This window comes from Ursus americanus, chromosome 13 (genome assembly GCF_024610735.1).
Source record: "Ursus americanus isolate L20-20 chromosome 13, mUrsAme1.1.p, whole genome shotgun sequence".
NCBI classification, from domain to species: Eukaryota; Metazoa; Chordata; class Mammalia; order Carnivora; family Ursidae; genus Ursus; species Ursus americanus.
This window is the reverse complement of record NC_142139.1, coordinates 53160346-53186920: the sequence shown is the minus strand read 5'-3', so window position 1 is coordinate 53186920 and position 26575 is coordinate 53160346. Positions and strand designations below refer to the sequence as shown.

The following is a 26575-nucleotide window of genomic DNA, read 5'->3' as shown; positions in this document are numbered from 1 at the left end:
TGAGGTTTTTGGAATAAAATCTGTCAATGGTTATAGATGCCTCTGCTTTTTGTGGCTTCTAGGGGTTGTTTATTGTCGTGCTAATTTCTACTCAGGTTTTAGCAAGTCATTGAAGGTTTTAGCTGAATTCTCCTTGTTAGCTTATATAGTGTTCCATGGCTGTCTCAGGTGAGCTATGCTCTCACCGCAGCTCTTCTCAGAGACAGATGCCTGGTTTTAGATTCTGAGTTATTGCATTGCCCAGAGATACAGAGTCGCTGATGGGTTCCAAATAATTGGGGTTTTGTAGATTATTCATATTTTTCTTTTTTTTTTTTTTTAAAGATTTTATTTATTTGACAGAGATAGAGACAGCCAGTGAGAGAGGGAACACAAGCAGGGGGAGTGGGAGAGGAAGAAGCAGGCTCATAGCGGAGGAGCCTGATGTGGGGCTCGATCCCAGAACACTGGGATCATGCCCTGAGCCGAAGGCAGACGCTTAACCGCTGTGCCACCCAGGCGCCCCCAATATTTTTCTTATTGTTAGGGTGAGAGTAATACTCTTCTCAACTTTCTCCCTAGGTGAAACCAGGGAGTCTTTGCCTTCATTCCAGAAGATTATTTTCACTGGATGGAGATTTTTTTTAAAGTGTATTTAAAAATATTTTTCTTTCCTCATGTAAAGATATTATTCAACTCTTCTTGGACTTCACAATTAAAGCCTGTTGAGATGCCAGGCTTTAATTGAATCATTGTTTAATTATGATAAGTCATTTTCTTCCTGCTGATTTCAAGTGGGTGTTTATGTTCAGGTCTTAAGAGTTAGACTAGAAATGGCCTTTTTTGGAGTTTATTTTGCTTGAAAATTATTGTAATCTTTAATCTGTAAATTTAGATATTTAAGCAAAACTTCTACTTTTATTTTCTCAAATTATTATTGTTATAATTATTATTATTATATTTGCACTGTTTTTCTTCTTTTTCTCTTCTGTGCTGTACTCCATGTATTATCCAGCCATTTCTTAGGCACTGTTCATTTCTTTCCTCGCTTTTCTTCACATTATATCATTGCAATTGATCCATATTCAAGTTAAGTTTTTTTCTGTGAACTCATTTCTGCTGTTGAATCCATCTAGTGATTTTTTTTAATGTTTTGTAGGTTGCTTTGCTATTTTGTTCTTGAATTTCCATTTAGCTCTTTCTTACAATTTCTATTTCTCTAATAATAGTTCCTATCACTGTAATTATTACCAGCATATTTTCCTCTCTTCCTTAAAGATAGCTATTTTAGTTGCTTTAGAATCTTGTCTGCTAATTCCAACAACTAGATCTCATTTCAGATGCATTCTCAATTGATTCTCTTTTCTTTTTAAAAACATGTCCAATTTCCCTGGTGCTTCACATGTCTCATAATTCTGGGTGGTGTTCCAGATGTTATGGATATTAATGGTGGAATGCTTTATTATGTTATTTTAGTCCCATGAGCATTTCTTATTTTAGCAGATGATTAATTTTGTTGGAATCAAAAAGAAAACTCAATTTCTTGGGTTCCAGCTCTAATCTCAATTCAGATGTGTAGTCTCTAGTGAAGGTGATTGGAGTCCACAGTGTGTGTGTGAGATTGCTGGGTCATCGTAATCTAAGGCAGAAAGTACCTGGCCCTGTGGCTTTTTTTCTGCCTGGATTTCTCTCTTGATTTTCAATGGTTATACACAATTTTCTAATTTCCCAGGCTAGAATGTCTGAATCATTTTTCCGCCAGTGTCCCTCCTGCCTTTAAAAAAAAAAAAAAAAAGATTTTATTTACTCAACAGAGAAAGAGAGAGAGAGAGAGCACAAGCAGGGGGCAGCAGGCAGAGGGAGAGGGAGAAGCAGGCTCCCAGCTGAGCAGGGAGCCCTACGTGGGGCTCGATCCCAGGGTCCTGGGATCATGACCTGAGGAGAAGGCAGATGTTTAACTGACTGAGCCACCCAGGCTCCCCTCCCTTCTCCCATGCCAACTCTGTTTGTTCCCAGGCTAAAAAACAGCAAAAATTGAGAATTCACTCCATATAACCTTCCTTTTAAAAATGTGGACTATCCACCAGAATCTGTCAGTTTCTTAATCACTGTTCAGTTCCTTCCTGGGTTTTTTTTTTTTTTAAATATGTGCAGAGTTTAATGATTTATGAGTAGGAGCATCAGTCCAGTAAATGTTACTCAGCCATTACTGGAAATAAGATCTAAAATCACTATTTAAATGACAAGTTGGGGAGAAGAGTTTTGTCTTATCTCTCTTTGAATCTAGAAGATCTAGGAGCATAGCATGTATTGAAGCCAGTATGGCCTAAAACGCTATTTTACTTCTAATTACTTACTCTTGTGTGCCCCGACTCTTTTCCCAAATCTAGCAGTCTTTTAATTAATTTATTTATTTTTGGTATTATGGTACTTTTTAACATTTTAAACTTTCATAAGTGAGCACAGTCCTTCCGTCATTTTGAATATGTTTTGAAATCTACATTTCCTGAGTTTTTGCTTTCATTTGAATGGTTTTACGTTGTTTTATGGTAATCGCAGTTATGCTAATATAGTTGCTGACTAAGCAAATGCAGTTGTTAATATAGGCTTGCTATTTCATAAGATTAGAAAGTGAACTGCTATGTGTTTACATTCTAGAAGTGGATAACCTCATTTTCTACTGTAGCATAAACATTCAGGGAATATTGAGAGATGTTTTCTCAGTTATGAAGACTGTGTCTGATAGCTTTTGCCTTTCAGAAATTTGTGACACATCTTTGAAGAAAACAGACATCACTAGATGTTTCTTGAATGATTTTAGATGTTTCATGGGGATTATGGTGCTCTCCAAAGGATTATAAGAATTGGTGAGTGTGGGAGGAAAAAGGGGCAGGATGAGCAAGTAGGTTCTACCCATTAGTGAGTACCACGTGGAGCTTGCGTCTAGACCGTTGTAATCTAGTACCAGTCCCATGGGATTCAGTCACAAAAAGCAATCATTTATGTTATTTTATATAGTCCCTACAACAACCTTGCAAAGTGGATTTATTTGTCCCTCGTTATAGTTGAAGAAGGTTAAGAGGCAAAACCTAAAGTCACATAATTAATAAGTGGTAAAGGGATTTGAGTATAGATTTTATGGACTCTGAACTTTAAACTTATGTTCTTTGGCTCATCATGTAATCTTCCAAAGGATCTCTCAGAATTCAAGTAACATTAAATCAGTTCAAGTATAATTCTTTTGGGTTGTGATATGCCTCTGATATACTTGTACACACAAATTAACACATTTGCACAGAGAATATTTTCTTATTTAATTTTGCTAAAGATTTTAGAAGTATTCCAAAAAATTACTATTATTTGGCCTTTATAATAATATTTTGAATGAATTTTTGTTTCCTTTTTTGTAAGCACAAATAACTTATATAGAGTGGGATTAATATATGTATTTAAAGCTTTCTTGAATTAAGTTATATTGATAAAATATACCAACTCTCCAGAGAAAGATTTTTGCTTATTTAATTCCTTCTATGTCAAATTACTTATATTTATTAGTCTTAGTGTTAAATGTTGAAAATTTCAAAAATTTACCCAGGTTTTAGTATCTTGAGATTTTTTTTTTAAAACCATATTTAAAATATTCATACTTTTCATAATTAACAACAAATGTTTCTTTTAGTGCCCCTCGTTTTTCATAATAAAGATATGTTCCTATAACAATATTTTAAGTAGATGCTTCTCATAAGTAAACCATTTATTTCCATGATAATTATCTATTTCTTTAACTGAAGATTTCCTTGTGCTAAATATTTGATAAGTCATGGAATATATAAGTGGTTGAAAATTCAGGTGGTGCTACATAGTGAATTTTTTTTTCTTGTCCCAAGTGAAGGATACTCTTGTCTTTCTAGCACTGTTCACGGTTATGCATGGGATATTGGTCTTTTGCTCAAGTGAGTTCTTGAGTGAGGGTTGTCTCAGTGTTTCCCTTCCTACATGCCTTTTTTGAGCTAATAATGAACCATTGTACTGTTTTGGGTTATCTTTCCCTAAATGTGTTGACTACCTCAAAACAAACTTAACCTTCTAGTGTCCAAAGTTTTTAATGTTATCTAAGAAGATAATAAACTCACTGACTAGTTTTCCAGGTTTCTTTTTAAATAATAAAAAATTTTCTCATGAAACCAGCAGAAACTTACTCATCTACCTTTACATTTTCTCCCCTACATCTAATTTCCCTCCAACACAAAGTACTGTTACTGGGTTTTTGTTTGTTTGTGTGTTTTTTGTTTTCAAATCTCACCTCTGGTAGTTACATCCTACTTTACCTTGCTGACACCTCTCACTATTTTCTCTGCTTGTATATAACACCTACTCTAGAACTCAGCTCTTTGTGTTGTATGTTGTTTTTTGAGTGTATATTTGTATGTTCCATATTGTGTCTTCCTTATATATATGTGTATCCCACCTTTATACTATCTGATATGTACTTACCACTTAATTCATTTAATTGCCATTTATGAAATATTTTTGAATCCATACTATTTGCCAAACATTGCCTCAGGCATTTAGGATATAGTAGTGAATAAAAAGACCCCATTTACTTCATGAGCCCCTCCTTCTGAATCTCCTTTTCTCATCATTCATCATCTATTTGATAACTAATATTGGTAGTCCCTAAGAAAATATTTTTCTTCTAGATGTGATAAGTGGTGTTATGATTTTGTTCAGTATCCAATTTAAAATATAAAATATACACAGATGATTTCCAACATTGCATTTCTAGCCCTGATATTCAGAATCTTATATTCAACTTCCCAGCATGGCAAAAGTCCAATTTAAACACCCTCCCATTTAAATCTGTTTTTGTGTCTTCCTCAAATCAATAAATGTTAAGTTCATTATTTCAGTAGGTCAGACCAATCACCTGAGAGCCATCCTTGAGAAAAAGAGTAGAGACAGATGGGAAGATCTCCCAGTAAAAGCCAAAGTCTTCATTGTGACCTGTGTGAGTGAGTAGACCATTGATCCTCTAACCTAATTTCTTGCAACTTTTTCCTCATTCATTCAACTCCAGTCATATTGGTTCTTTCTCTTATACAGCAGCATCAAGCATGGCCTGACCTTAGATCCTTTTTGCTTGCTATTTCTTCTACCTGGAACGCTTTTCACCTTCCACAGCCCAGATTATTCATACCTTCACTTCTTTGATATTTCTGCTAAAATATTCTGCCTTTAGAGACAGTGTGGTAAGAAGAATTCTAAAGATAACACTTCTAAGATCCACATCCCTGGTTATTCAAACAAACGCTAATCTACATTGTGTAGATGTAGGCCAATTGCCCCTAAAATATTGATCCAAAGGAAGTTCTAAAAGAGTAAATAGAGCAAAGATGGCAACAGCATTGATCAAAGGGTTTCATTGGAAAGAGCTGTACTATGATTTCACTGGTCCTCTAGAAGATGAAGGTGCTTCCCTTTATTTCAAGAGAGACAGATTTCAACAGAACTACTGTTCTGTGTGTGTTTCCAGACAAGTGGGAGATGGCCTGAATTTCACCAGGAAAGCCTACAAGTCAAAGATAGCCGTAAGCTGTTTACTTGTTTGGTGTCGAAGCAAAGGAAAGTTACTGCTGTTTTGGAATTGTATTTCTGGACAGAAAGTGCAAAGATATTTACTGTGGACAATATTTGAGTCATATGCGTGAGAAACAATGTAAATTCTTCCCATGAGAGCTGTTTTGAATACTGAGTAAACCCTGACAGAAAAATGGATCACCAGATATTAGACACTAAGAGGTGGGGGGCAACCAAATGAAAATATTACAAATTACATGAAAATATCACATATCACACTGGGGACCCAGGGAATCCTCCCCGAAAAAAGGATCTAGAAGAAAAATAGATTTAAAAACCTAATAGGTCTATAAGGCATAATACCTTCCTAATAAGTCATCAATTTGGTAAGAACCCCTTTGCCCAAACTTATGTATCTTTCATCCATTCACTCCAAAACTGGAGGTCATCATAAAGAAGATGGGAAAAGAGAGTTAGAAGAAAAGTGGAGGATTAAGGAAATATCATATTCCCTGTACTTGACTTTGCATCTGCAAAATCCCCAGCTGGGGAAAAGAAGAATCATTTTGTAGTTGTGACCATTACATGAAATTAGACATTTTGAAATGCCAATTACCCACATTTGTTTCAGTCTGTTAATAATATAGTAGTTATTAAATAGTAACCTTAAAGGGACAATGCAATTTTTTTGTTACCTGAGGCTGAGATGAAGAAATTATGGGACCACCTAAGTTTTCCAGAGGAGTTCTTCAGAGAAAACCCACCAATGAACAACTATGCATCAGAGAGAAAACAAAACAAAACAAAACAAAAACAAACATGGATTCAGATCATATCCTATAAGCACTAACTAGTCCAAGATGTGTGTGTATGTGCATTATGTAATCAATGTGCTAGTTAAAATATAATGTATGTGTACCTGTGCTTATACTTGTGTTGTATGAGGCTCAAAAAGGTGGGTGGACTGGTCATATAGATCATGAGTTATGACTCATGTTGGTTAAATATAAGTGAATGAGCACCCCAAGATGACTAGTGTGGACTAAATTAAAAATGTATCAACTGGGAAATAAATGTTAACAAGACCAATATTTAAGGGATAGGTAAAAGGATAACAAATGAAGACTGAAAAAATTGAATGAATAAATAGGAGAGAATGTGGTAAATGTCTTAAGAGTTAAATATTATCTTCTACAAGGTCAACTGTGATTATTTTCAACACACTGCAAAGTAGCTTTAAATCCTAGAATCCTATTATTGATTGCTAAAAAAAATCTGTTATAAAAACATAATTAATTGAATAATACTGTGAAACAAAATATCACTTTTTTTAGGTCATCTTTGATAGTCTTATGATAAAAATTTTAGTTTAAGTGTTGAAAGTATTTTAAGAATAACAATTTTATAACATAGATAAATTCAAAGGCTTTACTTAAATTTACTTTAAAATCCCAAATATTGGTAAAATAGACAGAGGAAGACAAACGCCTTGTGGTCTCATTTGTAAGGAAAAAAAAAAAAGACAACAACAACAAAACAAAACAAAACAAACTTATAGCTACAGAAAACAGATTGGTGGTTCCCAGAGGTGAGAGATTGGCAGGGGGTGGGGCATGTGAAAAATGAGTAAAATTGGTCAAAAGGTAAAAACTTCCAGTTATAAGATAAACAAAATCTGGGGATGTAATGTACAGCATGGTGACTCTGATTAACAGTACTGTATTATATATTTGTAAGCTGCTAAGATAGTAGATCATAAAAGTTCTCATCATAAGAAAAAAATTTGTAACTATGTGAGGTGATGGGTTAACTAAACTTACTGTGGTAATCATTTAGCAATACATTCATATATCAAGTCACTAATGTTGTATACCTTGGACTAAAACAATGTTTTAAGTCAATTACATGTATCTCAATAAAACTGGGGGGGGGGAGTAAATGAGTCAACCTCAGTCATTGTAAATGTAGTTCCCATCCTTGTCGATGTATAAATGTGGTGATTTTGTGCTTTTTAACTTGATTGTTTTTGTAGAATATTCTTCCTACATTGATTTAATCCACATACCTATCTATCTATCTATTTTAAGATTTTATTTATTTATTTGAGACAGAGAGAGAAAGCAGGAGCATGAGGAGGGTCAGAGGGAGAAGCAGACTCAGAGGTCAGAGGGAAAAGCCCACCAAGCAGGGAGCCTGATGCACGCTTGATCACCCTGAGATCAAGATCTGAGCTGAAGGCAGGCACTTAACAGGAGCCACTCAGGTGCCCTGCATATTTATTATTTTTAACATCACTGAAAATATGTATATCCCAAACATTACATCAATTACAGATTGAGCTCTGAGTTATCTCTACTTAGAAAACTATCATAACATTTTGTGAGAATAGTAATATTCAAGAGAGGAGAGCTTTGTAAAAACAATGATCTAAGAAGTAACTTTAATAAAGTCAAGGGATGTCAAAGTCCTTAAGTTCACCACATGTAGAATCATACCGAACATTCTGAATCCACTCTTAATTTTTACACAAATGTATATTATTTACAAATTTGTAATAAGGTAATTTTAAGCAATATTCAGACTCTCAGGGTTGTTTTTGAGTATTCTGTTTTATCAAATTCCTAATATCATGTTTCAATTTATAAATTTAAATTGCCCCTTAGTTATTTTTTCTCTCTCATCTTCCTAGATAAACTAGCAGATTTGATCATATTTGATGACAATGAGAGCATTCCATGTATAAATCCTCTACACACAGACACACACACAGACATGCTTCTAATTGCTATACTTAGGGGGTCACATTATAATTCAGACACAACAATATAGATGCATTCAGAATAGTGAAGAAAAATATAGTTATTTTTACAATCCATGTATACTAATCCCATCATCATTGTAATTTTGGGTGTATTTTCAAGATTATGTTTTCTCCAAATTATGGACCATATTTTTATACTTCTTGGCATGTTTGGTCAATTTTAACTGGATCCGAACATTGTGAATTTTAAATTATTGGATCCTGGATTTTGTGGTATTTCTCTACAGCGTTCTATTTTATTCTGTCATGAAATTAAATAACCTGGCATCAACTTGATTCTTTTAAGAATAGCTTTTAATCTTTGAATGGCAGGCACAGAACAGACCTTTAATCTGGAATTAATTTAGCCCTAACACCAATGTGTACCCTATTCACTATATAGATACATAATCCTTTGTTTATCCATTCACCAGCTGAAAGATATTTGGGTTGTCACCAGTTTTGTAATTATAGATAAAATTGCTATAGATATCCGCCTATGTGTTTTATGTGAGTATAAATAAAATGGGATCATTTATAAAAATTCATAAATATACTAATTTTGCATGATTTTCTACAAAATCTTGGGATTTATTGGATTAAGTCTTAATTGCAGTTCTCACAGGTCTTTATCATTGAGAACCTGGGAGGAAGGTGGATATACTGGGTTAGTGGGAAATACTCCCTTGTATGTCGTTTTCACATTGAGACTGTGAGAAGGTAAAGGACTTAAGGATACTCTGACAAATTTCTTACCACATAGGTGAAGTGGTACAATATTATTTGAAGGTAGACAGTTTTAAGTTAATGATGTATACTGTAAATCCCAGGATGACCAGCAAAAAACAAAATATAGTTCATAAACTACATTAGTTTTCTGTTATGAATGTAACAGATTACCATAAAAATTTAGTAGCTTAAGCAACACAAATTTATTACTTTATAGTTCTGTAGGTCAAAAGTCCAACACAGGTCTCCCCACACTAAAATTAGGGTGTTCGAAGGGATACATTCCTTACCGGAAGCTCTAGGAGAGAATCCATTTCTTTTCTTTTTTTTTTTTAAAGATTTTATTTATTTATTTGTGAGAGAGAGACAGAGAGAGAACATGAGCAGGGGAAGAGTAGAGGGAAAAGCAGACTCTCTGCTGAGCAAGGCGCCTGATGTGGGACTCGATCCCAGGACCCTGGGATCATGAGCACTCTGAGCTGAAGGCAGATGCTTAACCAAATGAGCCACCCAGGCACCCTAAGAGGATCCAGTTCTATAAGCAGTAGGGTTGCTGTCAAAACTCAATTCCATGGGGCACCTGAGTGACTGAGTCAGTTAAGTGTCTGACGCTTGATTTCAGCTCAGGTCATGACCTCAGGGTTGTGGGATCTGCTGCAAGGCCAGCTCTGCACTCAGTGTGGAGTCTGCTGGAGATTCTTTGCCCCTACCCCCAGCCCATACTCCCTGCTTGCTCTTTAAATAAATAAATAAAGTATTTAAAAAAATTCGATTGCTTGCAGTTATAGGACTGAGTATTCTGATCCTTCTTGGCTAGTCCCAGATGCTAGACATCACCCACATTCCTAGGATTATGGTCTCCTTCCTCCTTCAAAGCCATGTTTTTTTTCTGTCTCATTTCTGCCTATTCGCTGGGAAAAGTTCCTCAGTCTTAAGGTTTTATTATCTAGATGTGGACCTTAAAGTCTCAATAAAATAACTTAATAAAGCAAGGTAGTGCCAGGACCTGGGCCAGTGACCTGAATAAAAATCAGATACCTCAACATTCTGGATTTAAAACATTATTACACTTCATCAAATTTATCATTCTCCAGACATGCACTCTGTAAGAATTTAATTTCTTTTTAACATAAAAGGTAAACACTTAGTTCTATTGTGTTTAAAATTTATTAAATATCTGTGCATGTTATATTTTCAGAAATATTATTTTATGTTGATGTCTGTGTTGTAGAGTAAGTTCTCATAGGAGAGCTACAAAAAATATTGAGAGGTTAAGGCTACTTTTCTTTCACTATTGAAAAAATAGGAACAATGAAGGTTTGGGAATTGACAAGGATATTGACATAGTACATCATAAAAGCTGGGCAGGGGTAATTTTAAAATGTATGTTTTACTAACTCTTAACTATAGAGAACACACAAATGGTTACCAGAGGGGAGATGCATGGGGCTATGAGTGAAATAGGTGAAGGAGATTAAGAGTACACTTACCATGAGCACTGAAAACATATAGGATTGTTGAATCACTATATTGTACACGTGAACTTAATACTGTATCTTAACTATACTGGAATTAAAATAAAATTAAAAAATTAAATTAAACTCAGAAATAAAATAAAATTTATATTTTAAAGATTGATGATTGGTCAAAGGAAACTCAACCAATTGGGAACACATTATATAAAGAATCCCCAAAAATCTCTTACATGGGCTATTCCAATTACTCTCTACTGGTATCCCAATATCTGCACTTGCTCCTGTATAATTCACATGGCAGGGAGTGTTTCCTTTTAAAACAAAAATCAGATGGTATCACTCCTTGCTTCTAACATTTCAGTCATTCCATAGTGCACTGAAAGAGACAGTCCAGAGTATGTTTGCTGGAATCTAATGCTCCATTATCTCTCCACTGATTCTTCACCACCTGTCTCTAAACAGGAGATGTGTGATGGTGAATCCCTAGTTGCTGGCCTTCTTCTCACTTTTTCTGGACATTTTCTTATATTTCATCTACCTCTGCATCCCCAACACTGAGAATGAGCCTTCAGGCTTTGGTTGAATCCCAGAGTAGTCTTTGCCTTTTATCTGCACAGCTGTTACACCCACTTATTTTTCCCCAGTGCCCTTTCCCCACATTCCCCTAGGTAGATAAGTAGACATTCACCTGGAAATCGGATGTCATCTCTCCTTCTTGCAGACACTTGTAGAGTTTACGAGGGTTCTCAGTGAGACCTTCATGCTAAGCATTGGGGAAACAAGCCAGTTGAGTCCTCTATTCCCAATAAGTAGGTGAAGGCTGAAGACAGTCTCTCTTAACTAACTGAATGTTCACCAAAGGATGATAGCTCTTCTTTCTGCTTCCCATATTTTTTATTCATAAAGGCAGAATAGCACCACGGGTTTCTCTATTGTGCCAGAAAATGAGATGGGAGGGAGGGTGTGATCTGAAGGCATACTGGGAATCTCACACCAAGAATGCCATTCCTTTAAATAGTTTTGCAGTGTTAGTATATTTGTTTTTTACAGATTGTCTTTCTTCATGTAATCCCGGAGCATTTGACAATTTCTGGTAGTAGGAACAGGTTTAACCAATTTCTCAAGCCATGCTGCTTTAAAAGTAAGCTCCATGAGAATAAGGGCCTTATCTATATTTTCAAATCTATATTCCCAGAACCAAGGTTACGAAAGTAAATAGGAAATGAGAAATTCATGTGTTCTCTTTGTTTATTTGTTTGAGTGGGAGAATTCTGTTTTGATTCTACAATTTTAAAAAGAAAAATGCAAACAATGAAAAAAATCGCTGAATTTCTTTCTCTATGCTTTTATGAAAGCGCCCCAAATATCTCTTTTACCTTTGTATACCCATTGCCCAGCATGGTGATGCATGGATAGAAAGCACAACATGTTCTGAAACATTAATAAAATAAATTCCAAAAAGGTGGTTAAAGTTAGAATTTCTTAAGTCCAAAAATGTCCTAGTCAGTACTTATTTAATTTTAATACTAAATATCCTAAAAATACTAAATAGGATTTAAAAATTAAGTCCTACGTATGTATATCTTTATTTTCAATTATTTATACACCTCGGAGTATAAAAAGTAAATAAAAAGTATTTACCAAAATAGATTATGTACCAGAATAGAATATAAAACTAACTGCATGTGAGAATTTCATTCATAAATGGTTAAACTACTCTTCAACCCCTGCTGTTGAAGATTAAATTCTTTGGATACTCAGTTTTCAGAAAGTCTCCACAACTCCAAACACATCCTCTTTTTTCACACCAGTTAACTGAGTATTATTTTACTTTCACTTGTAATGAATGGGAAATAGCAAAACAGCAACAAAATACCTGTTAAAGCTGGTTTAAACCTGACAAAGAAGGATAGTTGAAAGTAAATTTTTAAGTTATGCTTCAAAACACTGACATTGCATATAATGCTATTTAGGACACAAAGCTTTAGTGGGGCCTGTGGCTCATCCAGAGAAACCCACACTTTGATAGTTTGTCGCTTGGGCGCAAACCCAGTTCTGTCTTCCCTCTGTATCTGTGCCCATCCACTGCTCTCTACTGTCTCCCATTACAGCATATTTGTAATTGTAAAAATTGCCTTGAGGGAAACAGAAGACAGAGTACCTGTGTAAATTACATGACGGTTATTCTTTCTCAGGATATGTATTAACTTGTGAAATACCACAATCACCATGATTCCACAAAAATACAGAGCATTAGTGATGTTATTATTTATTATGTGTTCATTGTACTTTTGTTAAAATTTTACTTTTTGTAAAATTTCTTTGGATGAAGATGAATTGTATTTCTTTATTGATAGGACATTATTATTCAGTAATTCCTATATACATCTAAAAAGTATTCATCATGACAACCTATTTATTAAGAAAAAGTTTGAACACTAAAAAGAATGGAAATATATCTAATATAATTACAATAATAAGTGCCATTGAATGACTAGTTGCTATTAACTGCTTTGTATTCTGGTTAATTAATCCTTATAACTATCCTAAAAGGTAAGCATTACCATCCCCACTTTACTTTGAAATGAATTACCCAAGATGAGTTTAAAGCCTTATTTCTGACTGTTGAGTAGGTGCTCTGACAGGAACCAACTATTATGCTCCTTTATATTGCTTGACTTTTAGATTTAGCTAATTATTTTCTACCTTTGCCTTTAGGATTCGATACCAGTATTTTGCCAATTTGCAAGGATTCACTTGGCTGGATGTTTAACAGACTTGATACAAACTATGACCTGCTACTGGACCAGTCAGAGCTTGGAAGCATTTACCTTGATAAGAATGAACAGTGTACCAAGGCATTCTTCAATTCTTGTGACACATACAAGGACAGTTTGATATCTAACAATGAATGGTGCTACTGCTTCCAGAGACAGCAAGGTAAAAGATGAGACACCTACTGATGCAGATAGTTGACCTGCATGTCAAATTTTACCTATTTCTTCACGTTTAAAAAAAAAAAAAAAGTACATTTTACCCCATTCATTTTAGTAGATATTTTTCTCATTAAAGTGTTTAATAAAAGAGCAAATAAGCAGCATGTTAAACAATATAACTCTGCTAGGGCTACAAAACGTGCTAAACAAGATGAAAAATAGTAATTAATACTTCATATTAATGTACTTCATTATAGTTTCCATTATGAACCACCAAAAAGTACATCGAGATATGAGAACATAGATATTAAAAGTAATCATTAAAATTAATTTGCTATCTGCTTTGCCCATGGTGTAAAATAAATGGTTTTCTTATCACTATACTGTGGAGTTTTAATGTTCTATTTTGTGATCTTATTAAATGAGCTGAATGAACCACCGCATCCACTATAGTTATTTTTACTCATTTGATTGTAAAATGACTTAGCCTTTCCAACTTTTAAAAATAACGTAGCTTTGTAAAAATTCACTAGCAAAGAAAGTATCTTGATTCTCTGGAAGAGGCAAGGTAACTGGAAGAGTTGGGATGATGCTAGTTCTTTAGGCATCCTTCTTTACTGGGAAATGCGATGTAACATTGAAACCATGCTTACATAATCAATCTAATGGTGATTAGAATTAAGTAGCTAAGAGATAAAGATCCAAAAACACTCACATTACGATAAAGTTTGCAGAAACTAAGGAAATAATGGTATGGGTAATTTTGATGCTAATTTTAAAAAACAAACTGAGAATTAGTCTAATGTGGTACACCTGCTATTGTCACCTCATTTTAAAATTCTTGATGGCTAAGAGAATGTACAAGCTACTTGAAACTGTATTAGTTATTCTCAGCTTTTCATATGAAAAACTAACACCTTATATAGGGATTTTTACTATCTTAATTACTTTTCTACTGTATTAGTAATAGTTTAGTAACTAGGGATGAAATGATTATCCATAAATTGATTAGCAGTGAGTCAACAGCAGGATCTGGAGAGTAGTTAAACTACTTATAAATAAGTAGTTTAATAAATAATAAATAAATATAAATAATAAATAAATTCCTACTTATAAATAACTTTAAACAAGGTTTAAAACTTAGATTTTCTTTATTAAAATACTCTAAATCATACACACACACACTGTTGATTTTACTATTGCATATTTGCTTACTAGGTAATTGACACTTCTAAAAACCTACATGCTAGTTTTAATGACTAGTGTACATTAAATCATTTAAAGAATAGAAAACCAAATCTTGGTAAACCACTATAAAAAGATATGTTGTCTTTTTATGATGTTATTTCAATTATTTTTTTAAGTGTTATGGTGGCATGTTTAGTGTTTATCCATGAACATTTAAAAATATTATGAAAAATTCTGGAAGTTTCTTCCACAGAAATAAATACTTTCATCTTGAAACATTACTGGATTTTGCAGCAATATTTGTAGAACTGATTAACAGTCCTCAAAGGAAAACTTTGCTTTATATACTTTTCATTTATTAAGCAGTATTCACACAAAGTGTTAAAATCTTTAGAGTCACAAGAAGATCTTCTCTGAAATCATTTAATACATGGCAGAAGTAATTTAATAAATGGTACCTGAGCAAGTAAAAGGATTTTATGTATCTTCCCCAAAGCTTAGGTGAATTTGGATAATTATGTTTATTACTTTAATATGCTTGGAAATGTTACAAAAGCTCTATCAAGGTAACTGACAATAAGAATAACAATAAGAATTGGCTCATTAAGTAATTTCATGAAAAAGAATAACCATTTATTTAAAAGCATGTTTTCAAGTGTTTCATCTTATAAAAGAATGTTATTCCTCATTATTTATTCAATAAAACAGCAAATTATTTTCTGTAATTGGAGCAATATATATTTGACTATATGTTAGAATAATATGTATAAATATATATATATAAGTAATAGTTATATATATGAATATCTTTGCAAGTGATTTTAAATGATAGTTGAAATCTCAATTAAGCACTCCAAGTATACCTAAGTTAAAGGTCAGACAGAGCTGCCTTATAAATAATAGGAAAAATATTTCAAAATCAAATATTATATGTAGGTGAACAGCTGAATCTGTCATGATTTCTCTTGAAACTTTTTTTTTTTTTTGAGAGAGAGAGAGAAAGCACGAGCAGGGTGAGGGGTAGAAGGAGGGACAGAGGTGGGGGCAGGGGCAGAATCTTAAGCAGGCTCCTCACCTAGTGCAGAGACCAACAGGGACACAGGGCTCTATCTCATAACCCTGAGATCATGACCTGAGCTGAAATCAAGAGTCAGATGCTTAACCAACTGAACCACCCAGGCACCCTTCTCTTGTAATCTTAAAATGTTCCTGTATACGTGGCTTGTAGGACTGGTACTCATGTATATTCAGTGAGGTTATTCATCAAGAGTCAGATTCAAACATACTTGGATTTTTAGGCAATGTCTAGCAAACATATAGAAATATTATTTTTACTTTGCAATAGCTAACCCATAGCAATTAGAAAAAAAATGCTTTCAATATAATATTGAAACTTCAGCTCGAATTTTTCCTCTGGGTTCTAAATATTATTTAGAGGGCAGTAAATTTTTAAAATGTCTAGTCTATAAGCTTATACTATGTAACTTGATCTATTCCTTTAATACTTAGTATAAGAGACCCATATTATTATTAGGAAAAACAGATAAATTGGATCAATTTCAAAATGAAGTAGAACAATAAGCTAATTATTTAAACTTTTCAAAAAAATTACTTCTTTTCTTGAAAGATCAGATTCTTTTTAATTTCTAGAAATTAAAAAAAAATCCAAGATGCTAAAAGAATAATTTAACAAATATCCATGTACCTATCACCCAGAAATAAAAATTGTCAACATTTTGTCATATTAGTGCCAAGATTTTTTTAAATAAAAATTTAAAAGCCTCATAAAGATGAAATCTCTTTTGCATTCCATCCCCAATCCAGTCTCCTCTCTCACTCCACTCTCGTAGGCACCATCAAGTCTAGTTTGCAATCCACTATTTGTACATTTACATGAACACATATGCTTTCATGAACAATTCACACTATTGTGTTTATTATAAAATATGCATAGGGTGTCATACTGTTTGCAGCATTTTGCAACTTGCTTTTCTTCCCCACAGATCACTATGTTTTTAAATTAAGTTTTTCTATTTTAATTCCAGTATAGTTAACATACAGTATTATATTAATATTAGGTGTACAATATAGTGATTCATCAATTCTATACATTACTCAGGGCTCATCATGACAAGTGTACTCTTAATCCTCATCCCCTGTTTTCCCCATCCTTCCGCTCACCTCCCTTCTAGTAATGCTCAGTTTGTTCTCTGTAGTTAAGAGTCTGTTTCTTAGTTTGTCTCTCTCTCTCAAAAAAATTACTTTTTCTTCACATTTCAGATTTCCCAAAGAAAAACACTTGTTGGTCTTATAAATTTTAACTATAAAATATATATTAAGCACTTTGTCTCATTTCCTCATTACACTTTACTTACATGCAAATTTAATAACTGAATATTGTAAAATTGGTGTAATAATTTTTAAATTATTTCAGTTAGCTATACCCGGCCTTTTCCCTAAAAAGTTGTGGTATGGGAAAATAGGAACTAGTTTATTGGTTTGCTGTTTCAATAATTTATGATGCATTTTTATATAGTAGGTTTTTAGAAAATAAGCTAAAATACATTGAACTATTTGATTATTATAAATTAGAAAATATATTTATTATATAAGAATATATATAATTATATATAATAATACAAGCCAAGCTATATTGTTTCTATTTAGAATTTTATATTTCTCTGAAAATATTCTTCTTTAAGTGGTTGAGTTTAAAAAAAAAGGCATGCTTATTTCCAAGTTTGTTTACATTTATTTCTTAAAAGATGGCCTATCGGAAATTATGCTATATTATGTCTTGTTTCCACATTGTATACACACTTGAAGTATCTGGATGAAACTAAAAAGACCAAAGCCTGTCAGCATTATTCAGTATCAAAATTTATAATAGCATGTCTGATACAACTTGAAAGAGCATTGACTTTTTTTAGATTACTTTTTTTTTAATGTGAAGCTATTTTTCTGTATCATAGAGACTGTTTTAAATGAGGGGAAAACATAATCAGCTAATTGTTTGGGCACTGGTCCATCAGTTGGATTTACATTGCTGAGTTGATTGACCCTTTAAAAGTATATGATAAGAACCATTTTCTGTCATACAATTATTTCATATCATTCTCTCTCTTTTTCCCCCATCCAATTCTGTCTCTTTGCAGAAAATCAAAATAATCTAATATCAGTAATTAGGAAAGCCATTCTCTCTCTCTCTCTCTCCATCTCTCTCTGTCTCTGCCTCTTTCTTTCTCAGTGTATCAGATAGATACACATTTATGTCTCTATATGTATGTACTCCATAAAAGGAATTAATATATAATGTGTGTCTTTTTAAACCATGTAAAGACCAACTTAAGTTTGATAACATAGAAATTATACTTTTTTGCTTAACTATAATCCTTGAAGTAACATTTTTATGTCATTGCAGACCCACCTTGCCAGACGGAGCTCAGCAATATTCAGAAGCAGCAAGGGGTAAAGAAGCTCCTAGGTGAGTAATAGATCATTCTTCTGAAGCCTTTATTGCTTACATAAATAACCCCAGGGAAACAGCAACATAAAATCAATATTAATCCAACAAAGATAGACTACACTAAATTTCAATAACAAAATTTATGAAGTTTTTGAAAGCCATTAAACTTACTTTTATTATCTTACCTATTGAAAGATATTATGTCTGTTTTATTACCCTAATATAATGTTCATTTTGAAAGTTATTAAGTGAAAAAGAGATTTAAACAATGCTAAAGCTAAAGCATCAGCAGAAACTTTAATTCTAATTCTATTGTTAACAATTCAAGAATAATGGCATATATATATAGAGTGAGAGAGAGAGAGAGAGAGAGAGAAACGGTTGGAAGATGGGTGAAGGGATGCCCTGAGTACCTTAGAGAAATTCAAACAGACTTCCTAATGTTTTTCATCAGCACTTTTTACTAACCTTACTTTTAACTAGTAAATATATATTTATTAGATGGTTAATAGATCACAAATTTCACCCAAAGCTTTGAAATATTAGAATAAGCAAGAGATTATTAAACTATTATGCATGATTATTTTGTTTATTCTTTGACATACAATTTTTAAACTCTTTTTCAAATAATTTTAAAGAAATTTTACAAAGATTAGTTTGCATACATCGCTTGCATTCATTCTTTCTCAGCCTCCCCCAAAGTTACCATCTTACTATGTATCAAATAACCATTGCCTATTTGTCAATTCTAAGAAATTAACATTACTATAATTCTATTAATTAAGACTTACACTTTATTTGGATTTCATCAGTTTTCCCACTGATGTCCTTTTTCTATTCTAGGATCCAATGCAGAATACCACATATGCAATGATTTTTTTTTTCCATATATATTAAAGCCCTGGAGTATTTAATGAAACAAAATTTTATAATGTTTTTGAATCTGATTATTATGACATGCTATCTTTGTAATTATAATATTGTGGGTTTAGATTAGTTTTTTTATATTACTTGAAAATCCATAGTTCAAAGTGAAAAGGCTAATTGTTTTTGTACTAAAGCATTTTTAGATGTGAGGAATTACTAATGATAAAACTGCGATGTGTCATGTCTCTTTTAGCTCCGTCACAAAATGCATACCATACCATAGCCCAAAAGTGAAATAATACATTCATGCATAGGTTTCTTTATTTCCGCAAAGCAGTTTATCCATGTACAATGAGAAAAGCCATTGAAATTCGGTTGAAAAATAATTTTAGATTTGATCAAGGATTAAAATTCAGGATTTGATTATTTGAAGTTCCAAAAAAATGAAAACATATTCAGTGCCCATTTGGGAGGAGTAGCTTTTATTCTTTTTATATAATAAACATGGAAGTTATAATTAAAGACCACTGAATGCCAGAAATGTTTATTTTAATTTGAGCAGAATAATGGCACTTATCTGAAAATTGACCAGTTGTTATATAGGAGTAGAGTGCCATCTCTCCCCATTTGCAGGGTCAGTCTTGGTTGATGTCTGTAGTTCTAGGATGATTCTTAATAGTGTTCTCTTTCATTTTCAAAGGATACTGGCATAAAGGATAAATTAAATGGTCACACTAACTATACATAATACCTTTATGTCAAATATATTCAAATTATGGTAGCTTACTAAGAGGTAGAGATAAGAATGTTGAAAATCTAATTTTTGCTGGCCTTAAATCCACGGCAGGTTTTCCATATCGGTAATATTCTGTCTACTTCATTCAAAGACCAAACCTTTCAAAAGATTTACAATTTTAAAATTAAATTGATTATATATCAGAATTTTGTAACTTTTTAAAGAGATAAAATTGTGATCCCATAGGGTTATGAGACTAAATGAATTGAAAGAATTTCATGTGTTATTGATTTATTCTGCAGTGTTTTTTGTTTTGTTTTATTTTGTTTTTTCCTTTCACTAGATAACTATAGTGTGTCTGGTCACTGAGGGAAAAAAAATGGTTAGGAAAGGCAAGAAAATTTTCTACTCTCCTAAACCTTACATTGTTTTGTTGATGCAAACATTGAAGAAAGTGAATTCACTTCTAAATTATCATTTAAATGTTTATCATTAACAATTTGCCAGGTACTATGTTACATATTATAGATGTGAAAATAAATGTCTGTCTTTCCCACTAGACTGACTTTAAAAGTTGTTAATAAAACAATCAAAACCAAGAGAACCTAAAATTCACCATATAGAGGATATCACAGTGTAGTGGTGGAAGCAGGCAATGATAAACTACACACACACACACACACACGCACACATACACACACACACACACATACATACAACATAAGAAGTATAACAGAAATCCTTCAGGTTAAGGAAAGGTTTCATATTACAGGTCATATTTAAGTAAAGTCTTAAAATGTGAGAGGGAGGGAAGGAGGAGGGATTCCAGATGAGAGAAAGATAAATGCAAAGATGAAGATACTGAATTTGGGGAAAACAGCCTGATATGGATGGAAAGAGTTTGCAATATATGAACAAAAATTGGGAGAAATGAAAAACAGTTGGCAGAGATGATGGTAAAGGGTCTGGTATGTCATGCTGAGTGGTCTGGATGATTTAATACACATGGCATTAACTAGGTTCTAATTCTGTAATATACCTCTGAGAACAATACCTTTTGAAGAATGAGAAAGAGGAATAGTAAATTTGCTTAACAAAAGAAACATGATGGCCAGCTTCATGACAGCGGTGACCTTACCTGTTTTGTTCAGCATGAATCACTAGCTCACTACCTGGAGTGGGAACTCCATGCGTGTATGTCTTGAGTGAATTGTTGCATAATTGATGACCGTCAAAAAGGTACGCAACTTATTTGTAATGTGTATGTGTGTGTGTGTGTGTGTGTGTGTGTGCTTCACAGGACAGTATATCCCCCTATGTGATGAAGATGGTTACTACAAGCCAACACAATGTCACGGCAGTGTTGGACAGTGCTGGTGTGTTGACAGATATGGAAATGAAGTAATGGGCTCCAGGACAAATGGTGTTGCGGATTGTGGTAAGAAGAGTTATTTATTTCATAATTTCTCACGCACAGGATCAGTTCTTAAGAATCTCATGCATTTGTTCAAGCACTATGCAAAGAATATAGAATATATTGAGGGGAGGGGTGACATAAAGAGTCACTTCTAGCATATGAAAAACTCGCATAAATAATCAATGGAATGGCACAACTCAGGTATTTTAAGGTAGGTTCTTTTTACTACTTCAGACACAGAAAGGATGTTAAGTACCACCTGTTTCCTTCTCAAGTAAGGCAGATCCTTGTCATCCACTCTATTCCAGGTCAGCTAACCCTAGTGTGGGCCTTGTCCCCATATGGCACCCTTTTGTCTGTATACCTTTGGAGAAATTGACTTAGGGAGTATGCGGGCAAACTCACAAAAGAAAAGCTAACATTTTAAAAGTAAAGGACTATCAGTTGAAGCTATGTGAAAATATCCCCTTATATTTGGGTAGAAAAATATAGTTTAAATGTTTGAAGGGTAATTACAATTAATATTCTAATTCTTTTTATGAACCTGATGTTTATATATAGACCTAAAAATAATATTACAGTTAAATTGAGCATCACATACATGTATTTTGAAGTTTTAAATGTATCTTTTTTTATTTCATAAAAGATTTTTTCAGAATGCAAATTTCAAATGAATATTTTTGTTTGCACAATGGTGGTTTTCATTACAAAAGCCGTTTAGCTGTACACACACAAAAACACAACATGCACTCTTTACATGCTCATGCACACACATACATACTAGGAATTGATGGATTGTGTCTCAATTAATATACATCACCAAAAAATGAAAATAAAGTACTTGGTCAGTGTTGTATGGTTTTAGTTGTCTCCTTTACGCAATTTTTAAGAAAATATGTTATTTATTTATTTGAGAGAGAGAGTAGAAGCAGCGTGGGGAGGAGCAGAGGGAGAGGGAGAGGCAGACTCCCCGCTGAGCAAGGAGCCCAACGCGGGGCTTGATCCAAGGACCCTGGGATCATGCACTGAGCCGAAGGCAGACACTTAACTGACTGAGTCACCCAAGTGCCCTCTTTAATGTAACTTTTAAACTGATAGACTGTGATTGTTTAAAAAATAGAAATGGTAAACTATATAAAGGTAATCTCATCTAGTGCTTAAATGCCTGTTCTGCATCTATTTATTTCATAACATTTTTAATAGATTGGTTTTGGTTTTCTAGCCAGTGTTATTAGATTTCATAGGATGAAGTAGTATTCAGTACATGCCTAACATAACTTTAACACATGAAGAACATATTTTTGTAATAAGTAGTTTAAAATGGCTGCATTATTAATTACAACAATTATCAGTGTTGCCCATGATGGATAAAGAATTTTAACTTTTTTTATGTTGTAAATAAAAGTTATATTGGAGATGAATTCAATGAGTGAACAGGGAAATTGCTTTGAGAACATAGCTTCTGAGTTCTGAAATTAGTAAGATGAAACATGATGTAGGAGGATAGAAATGACATTGTCCTCACATAAGATACGGATTTCAATGTGCTGTATAGTGATATCAATTTATAAACATTGGATTACATTCATAGGATTTGTTTTAATTAGCTACCAAAAAATCATAAGACTAAAATGTAAGAAAGGGTAGAAGATAAATACACACTAACATTAAAGGAGTTGAAAAATAAATATAATGAGATATCTGCATTATGACCTCCATAAACAGTAAAGAATGTATTTCTAAATATTTTTAAAGTACTGACTTAGCTATGTTAGTTTTCTGTTACTATTGTAATAAATGTCCATAAATTTATTGATTTAAACCACACAGATGTATTCCCTTACAGTTTTATATGTCAGAAGTCCAACATGGGTCTTCTTGAACTAAACATCATCTGCATACTTTCTAAAGGCTCTAGAGCAGAATCTGTTTCCTTGCCTTTCCCACCTCTGTAGGCTGCTCACATTTCTTGGCTCATGGACCCTTCCCTCCAACTTCAAAGCTAGCAACATTGCATCCCTCTGACTCTATCTGGGAAAGGTTCTTTGATTTTTAAGGATGCATATGATCATCTGAGCCCACCCAAATAATCCAGGATAATCTCCTCATCTCAAGGTCTTTAATTTAAACACATCTGCTAAGTTCTTTTTACCATTTAACATCACATTCACAGTTTCAGCAATTAGGAAGTGATGATCTTCAGGGAACAATTATTTTGCCTACTACACTAATAGAAAAAAATTTAATTTTTTTTTTTTTTTGTAAATTTCAATGTTTCACATGGACTTCTATAAAAACTGGGTGGAGATCAATATTACTGAACTGGAAATGTTGCATATCAGATCTCATATTGATTCTGCTTTTTAGCACACAAGTTCCAACAAATGATAGAGACTGGATTTTTCCTTATCTTTGTTAAATAAGCCAGAAAGCAAAGTAAAATTTTATTAATTTGCTTAATTTTCTTTTTTTTTTTTAGATTTTATTTATTTGTCAGGGAGAGAGAGAGAGTACAAGCAGGGAGAGCAGTAGGCAAAAGGGGAAGCAGATTCTCCCCTGAGCAAGGAGCCCAATGCAGGACTCGATCCCAGGACCTTAGGATTAGGACCTGAGCCGAAGGCAGATGCTTAAGGGACTGAGCCACCCAGGCATCCCTAATTTGCTTAATTTTCATCAGAATTTTATATCTCCCAGAAATTATCCCACTACTCAATCAAATAACATCAATAACATTAATGCTTACTTTTTTTCCCTTAAGCTATTGATTTTGAGATCTCTGGAGATTTTGCAAGTGGAGATTTCCATGAATGGACTGATGATGAAGATGATGAAGATGATATTATGAATGATGAAGATGAAATTGAAGATGATGATGAAGATGAAGGGGATGATGATGATGATGGTGATGACCATGATGGATACATCTGATCGATGAGAGCTGAGATCTATAAATTCTACATTTCTATTATTTACAAAGTGATAACCTATTGAGAATGACCTTCTTGCCCCAAAACAAAATGATTCTAAAACTCACATATATTTTGTATAATTATTTCGAATGTTGGAGCTAATGTCATAGAACTTTATGTTTAAATAAGAATCATTTACTTTGAGTTTTTATATGCCTTAGAGAAAAAGAAAACGCATATGGAGTCTAGCCGGGCAAAAGAAAGTTAGGAAGAGCTACTGATGTAAACAAACAAGTTTTCATAAGAACAAACTATGTACATCTCCCACAAACAAAACAACGACCAGTGCTTGAGGTCATATACGTTATTTTTCTGAGAGAGATTCTAAGTTGAATTTACGATAACTTATTAGTGGCCTGGGTCCCAAGGATTTTATAAAAATAAGCATGACCTTCACTGCTATTCAAAAGTAACATCTTCCCAAACCTACAGTGAGTTAGGGGATACCACAGGGTAAGAAAAACAGTGACAAGTGTAGAGTCCTCCATCGTGTTTACATTAATAGTGATGCTTTCAATTATGACATTATTCTGGATATGCTAGGATATTTTACAAAATGGCAAGTACAGAAAACCATGGATTCTGAACGTTAAAGCCTTAGTTGTCGTTTCTAATTTCTATTTTAATTTGGATAGCATTCTCATGTAGTGTTTTTGTGTGTTTTTTTTTAATATTCTTAAACAGCATGATTTCTTTACCTTTCTAGATTTCTTTATCTTTCTGACCAGCAATTTAGGGTGCAGAATTTAAAGTAGGAAGACTAAAGGAAAGGTTCATTTGAATCACATTTTCACAAAAGGTTTGTCATTTGCCTCAATGTCAAATTTAAAAATCTTAAATCTTATTTTATTTCCTATTTTAGATACAAATTTCCATTTAATCCTAGAATTATGCCATTTTTATTACTAGTGTCGCAACTTAGAGACCGTATTGTATGGTGCCTTGCAAAATAGAAATAGAAAGGTTTTAGCATGCATACCAATATAGGATATTAGGCAATATATAAGCACACCTAATTAGCAAATTAATACCAGTAAAGGTACTGCTGCTGGAATGAAGAAAAATGGAATATGTTTCTTTCTTTTTTTCTATTGTTACATAATTGCCATGTGGACTTGTTTATGATTATTGTGTAGAGTAGCATTTAAGATTTAACTGTAACAAAAATTACTTTAATTGCTGTATTTAAGTTAGCATGTTAATTAATTGTGTAGACATTTTGGCAAACCATCACTTTTAAGTATATCAGACCTATGGTTTTGTGACCATAATACAAATGGAAAACCCTATCGAATGTTAACCATTGGTATCATAATTTAAACAGTGGGTCAACTTTTCTCCCAATATACGATTCATTGAAAGTAAAATTGGTGAATTATTTCCATTTGATTTATACACACTAAAAAATAAACTTTAATGTTGACTTTATGTAATATTTAAAGTACAATGCATTTTCTTTTTTACTGTTTATGTATAGTTTACAAAATAAAGATTCTTGTAACCAATTTAACTGTTTCTTAATGATTTTCTGGGTTATAGATAGAAGCATGGAGAAGTCTTAATATTTTCCTTTAGTTTTTAAAATGAATACATCACAAACTAGCTAGGAAAGTTTTTTTAAAATTTTGAATTTCAAAAATCAGAGTTCTTGGCACCTTGGATATTGTTTTCCTGGAAATGTTAAAAAGATTGTTTTTGTATGTTCATTTAATTTTTTCATTTGTCATAGAATTACAAAGAAGATAATTTTCGTTTGTTGAGGGTGTTATTTTTAAACCCATTTTTTGTGATATCATTTTTAAAATATTGAGCTAAATTTCTATACTAACAGCATTTTTGAAGAGTGATAGAATAACCTTATCTACTTAACAAATGTATAAGACTTATAAAATATAAATTGTGGATGGTTGGAAGAGGATAAAACCCTACAAATTCTAAATAGACGTTTAGTAAATGGATTTAAAGTAACAAATTAGTGGCCTTGAAATTAAGCTATTTTTTTAAATAAGCTATTTTTTAAAGAAACATTATCTTTCAGGCTCCCAGGAAAACAAACAATTCAACAGCAGATATAAAATTGAAAATATTTACCTTATTAAACTTTATACAAAGTACTTGTTTGTGTGCAATATATATTGGTATACATGTGTATAAAATTCTACTTGTGATGTGTATTAGGTCTCTCGATCATCACTTAATTCATTTCGTGTATTTTAATTCTATACAACTATATTATTTATTTATGAATATATGAATATTGACTACTGCCTCTAACGCAGGCACTATTCTAGGTACTATAGATTCACTGGTGAACAAAATCATTATGAAATTAATATTCTAATGTGGAAGATAAGCGATATATTTAACCCTAGCCCATAACATAATGTAATTGCATTCAGCACTGGAAAAAAAATCAAACAAGCTATTTCCTAGATT

The 26575-nt window shown here is 32.9% G+C and overlaps 1 protein-coding gene across 1 annotated transcript in view; it reads left to right on the top strand.

Moving 5' to 3' along the window:
• SPOCK3 (SPARC (osteonectin), cwcv and kazal like domains proteoglycan 3) overlaps nt 1-25649 on the top strand; it is a 447562-nt gene extending 421913 nt beyond the window's left edge. Inside the window, exons 8-11 of the mRNA XM_045798692.2 lie at nt 13279-13500; nt 18106-18168; nt 21054-21191; nt 23929-25649. Coding sequence (XP_045654648.1) covers nt 13279-13500; nt 18106-18168; nt 21054-21191; nt 23929-24098 — 593 coding nt within the window. The 3' untranslated portion in view covers nt 24099-25649. The remainder of the gene's footprint in view (nt 1-13278; nt 13501-18105; nt 18169-21053; nt 21192-23928) is intronic.
• The last annotated feature ends 926 nt before the right edge of the window (nt 25650-26575 follow it).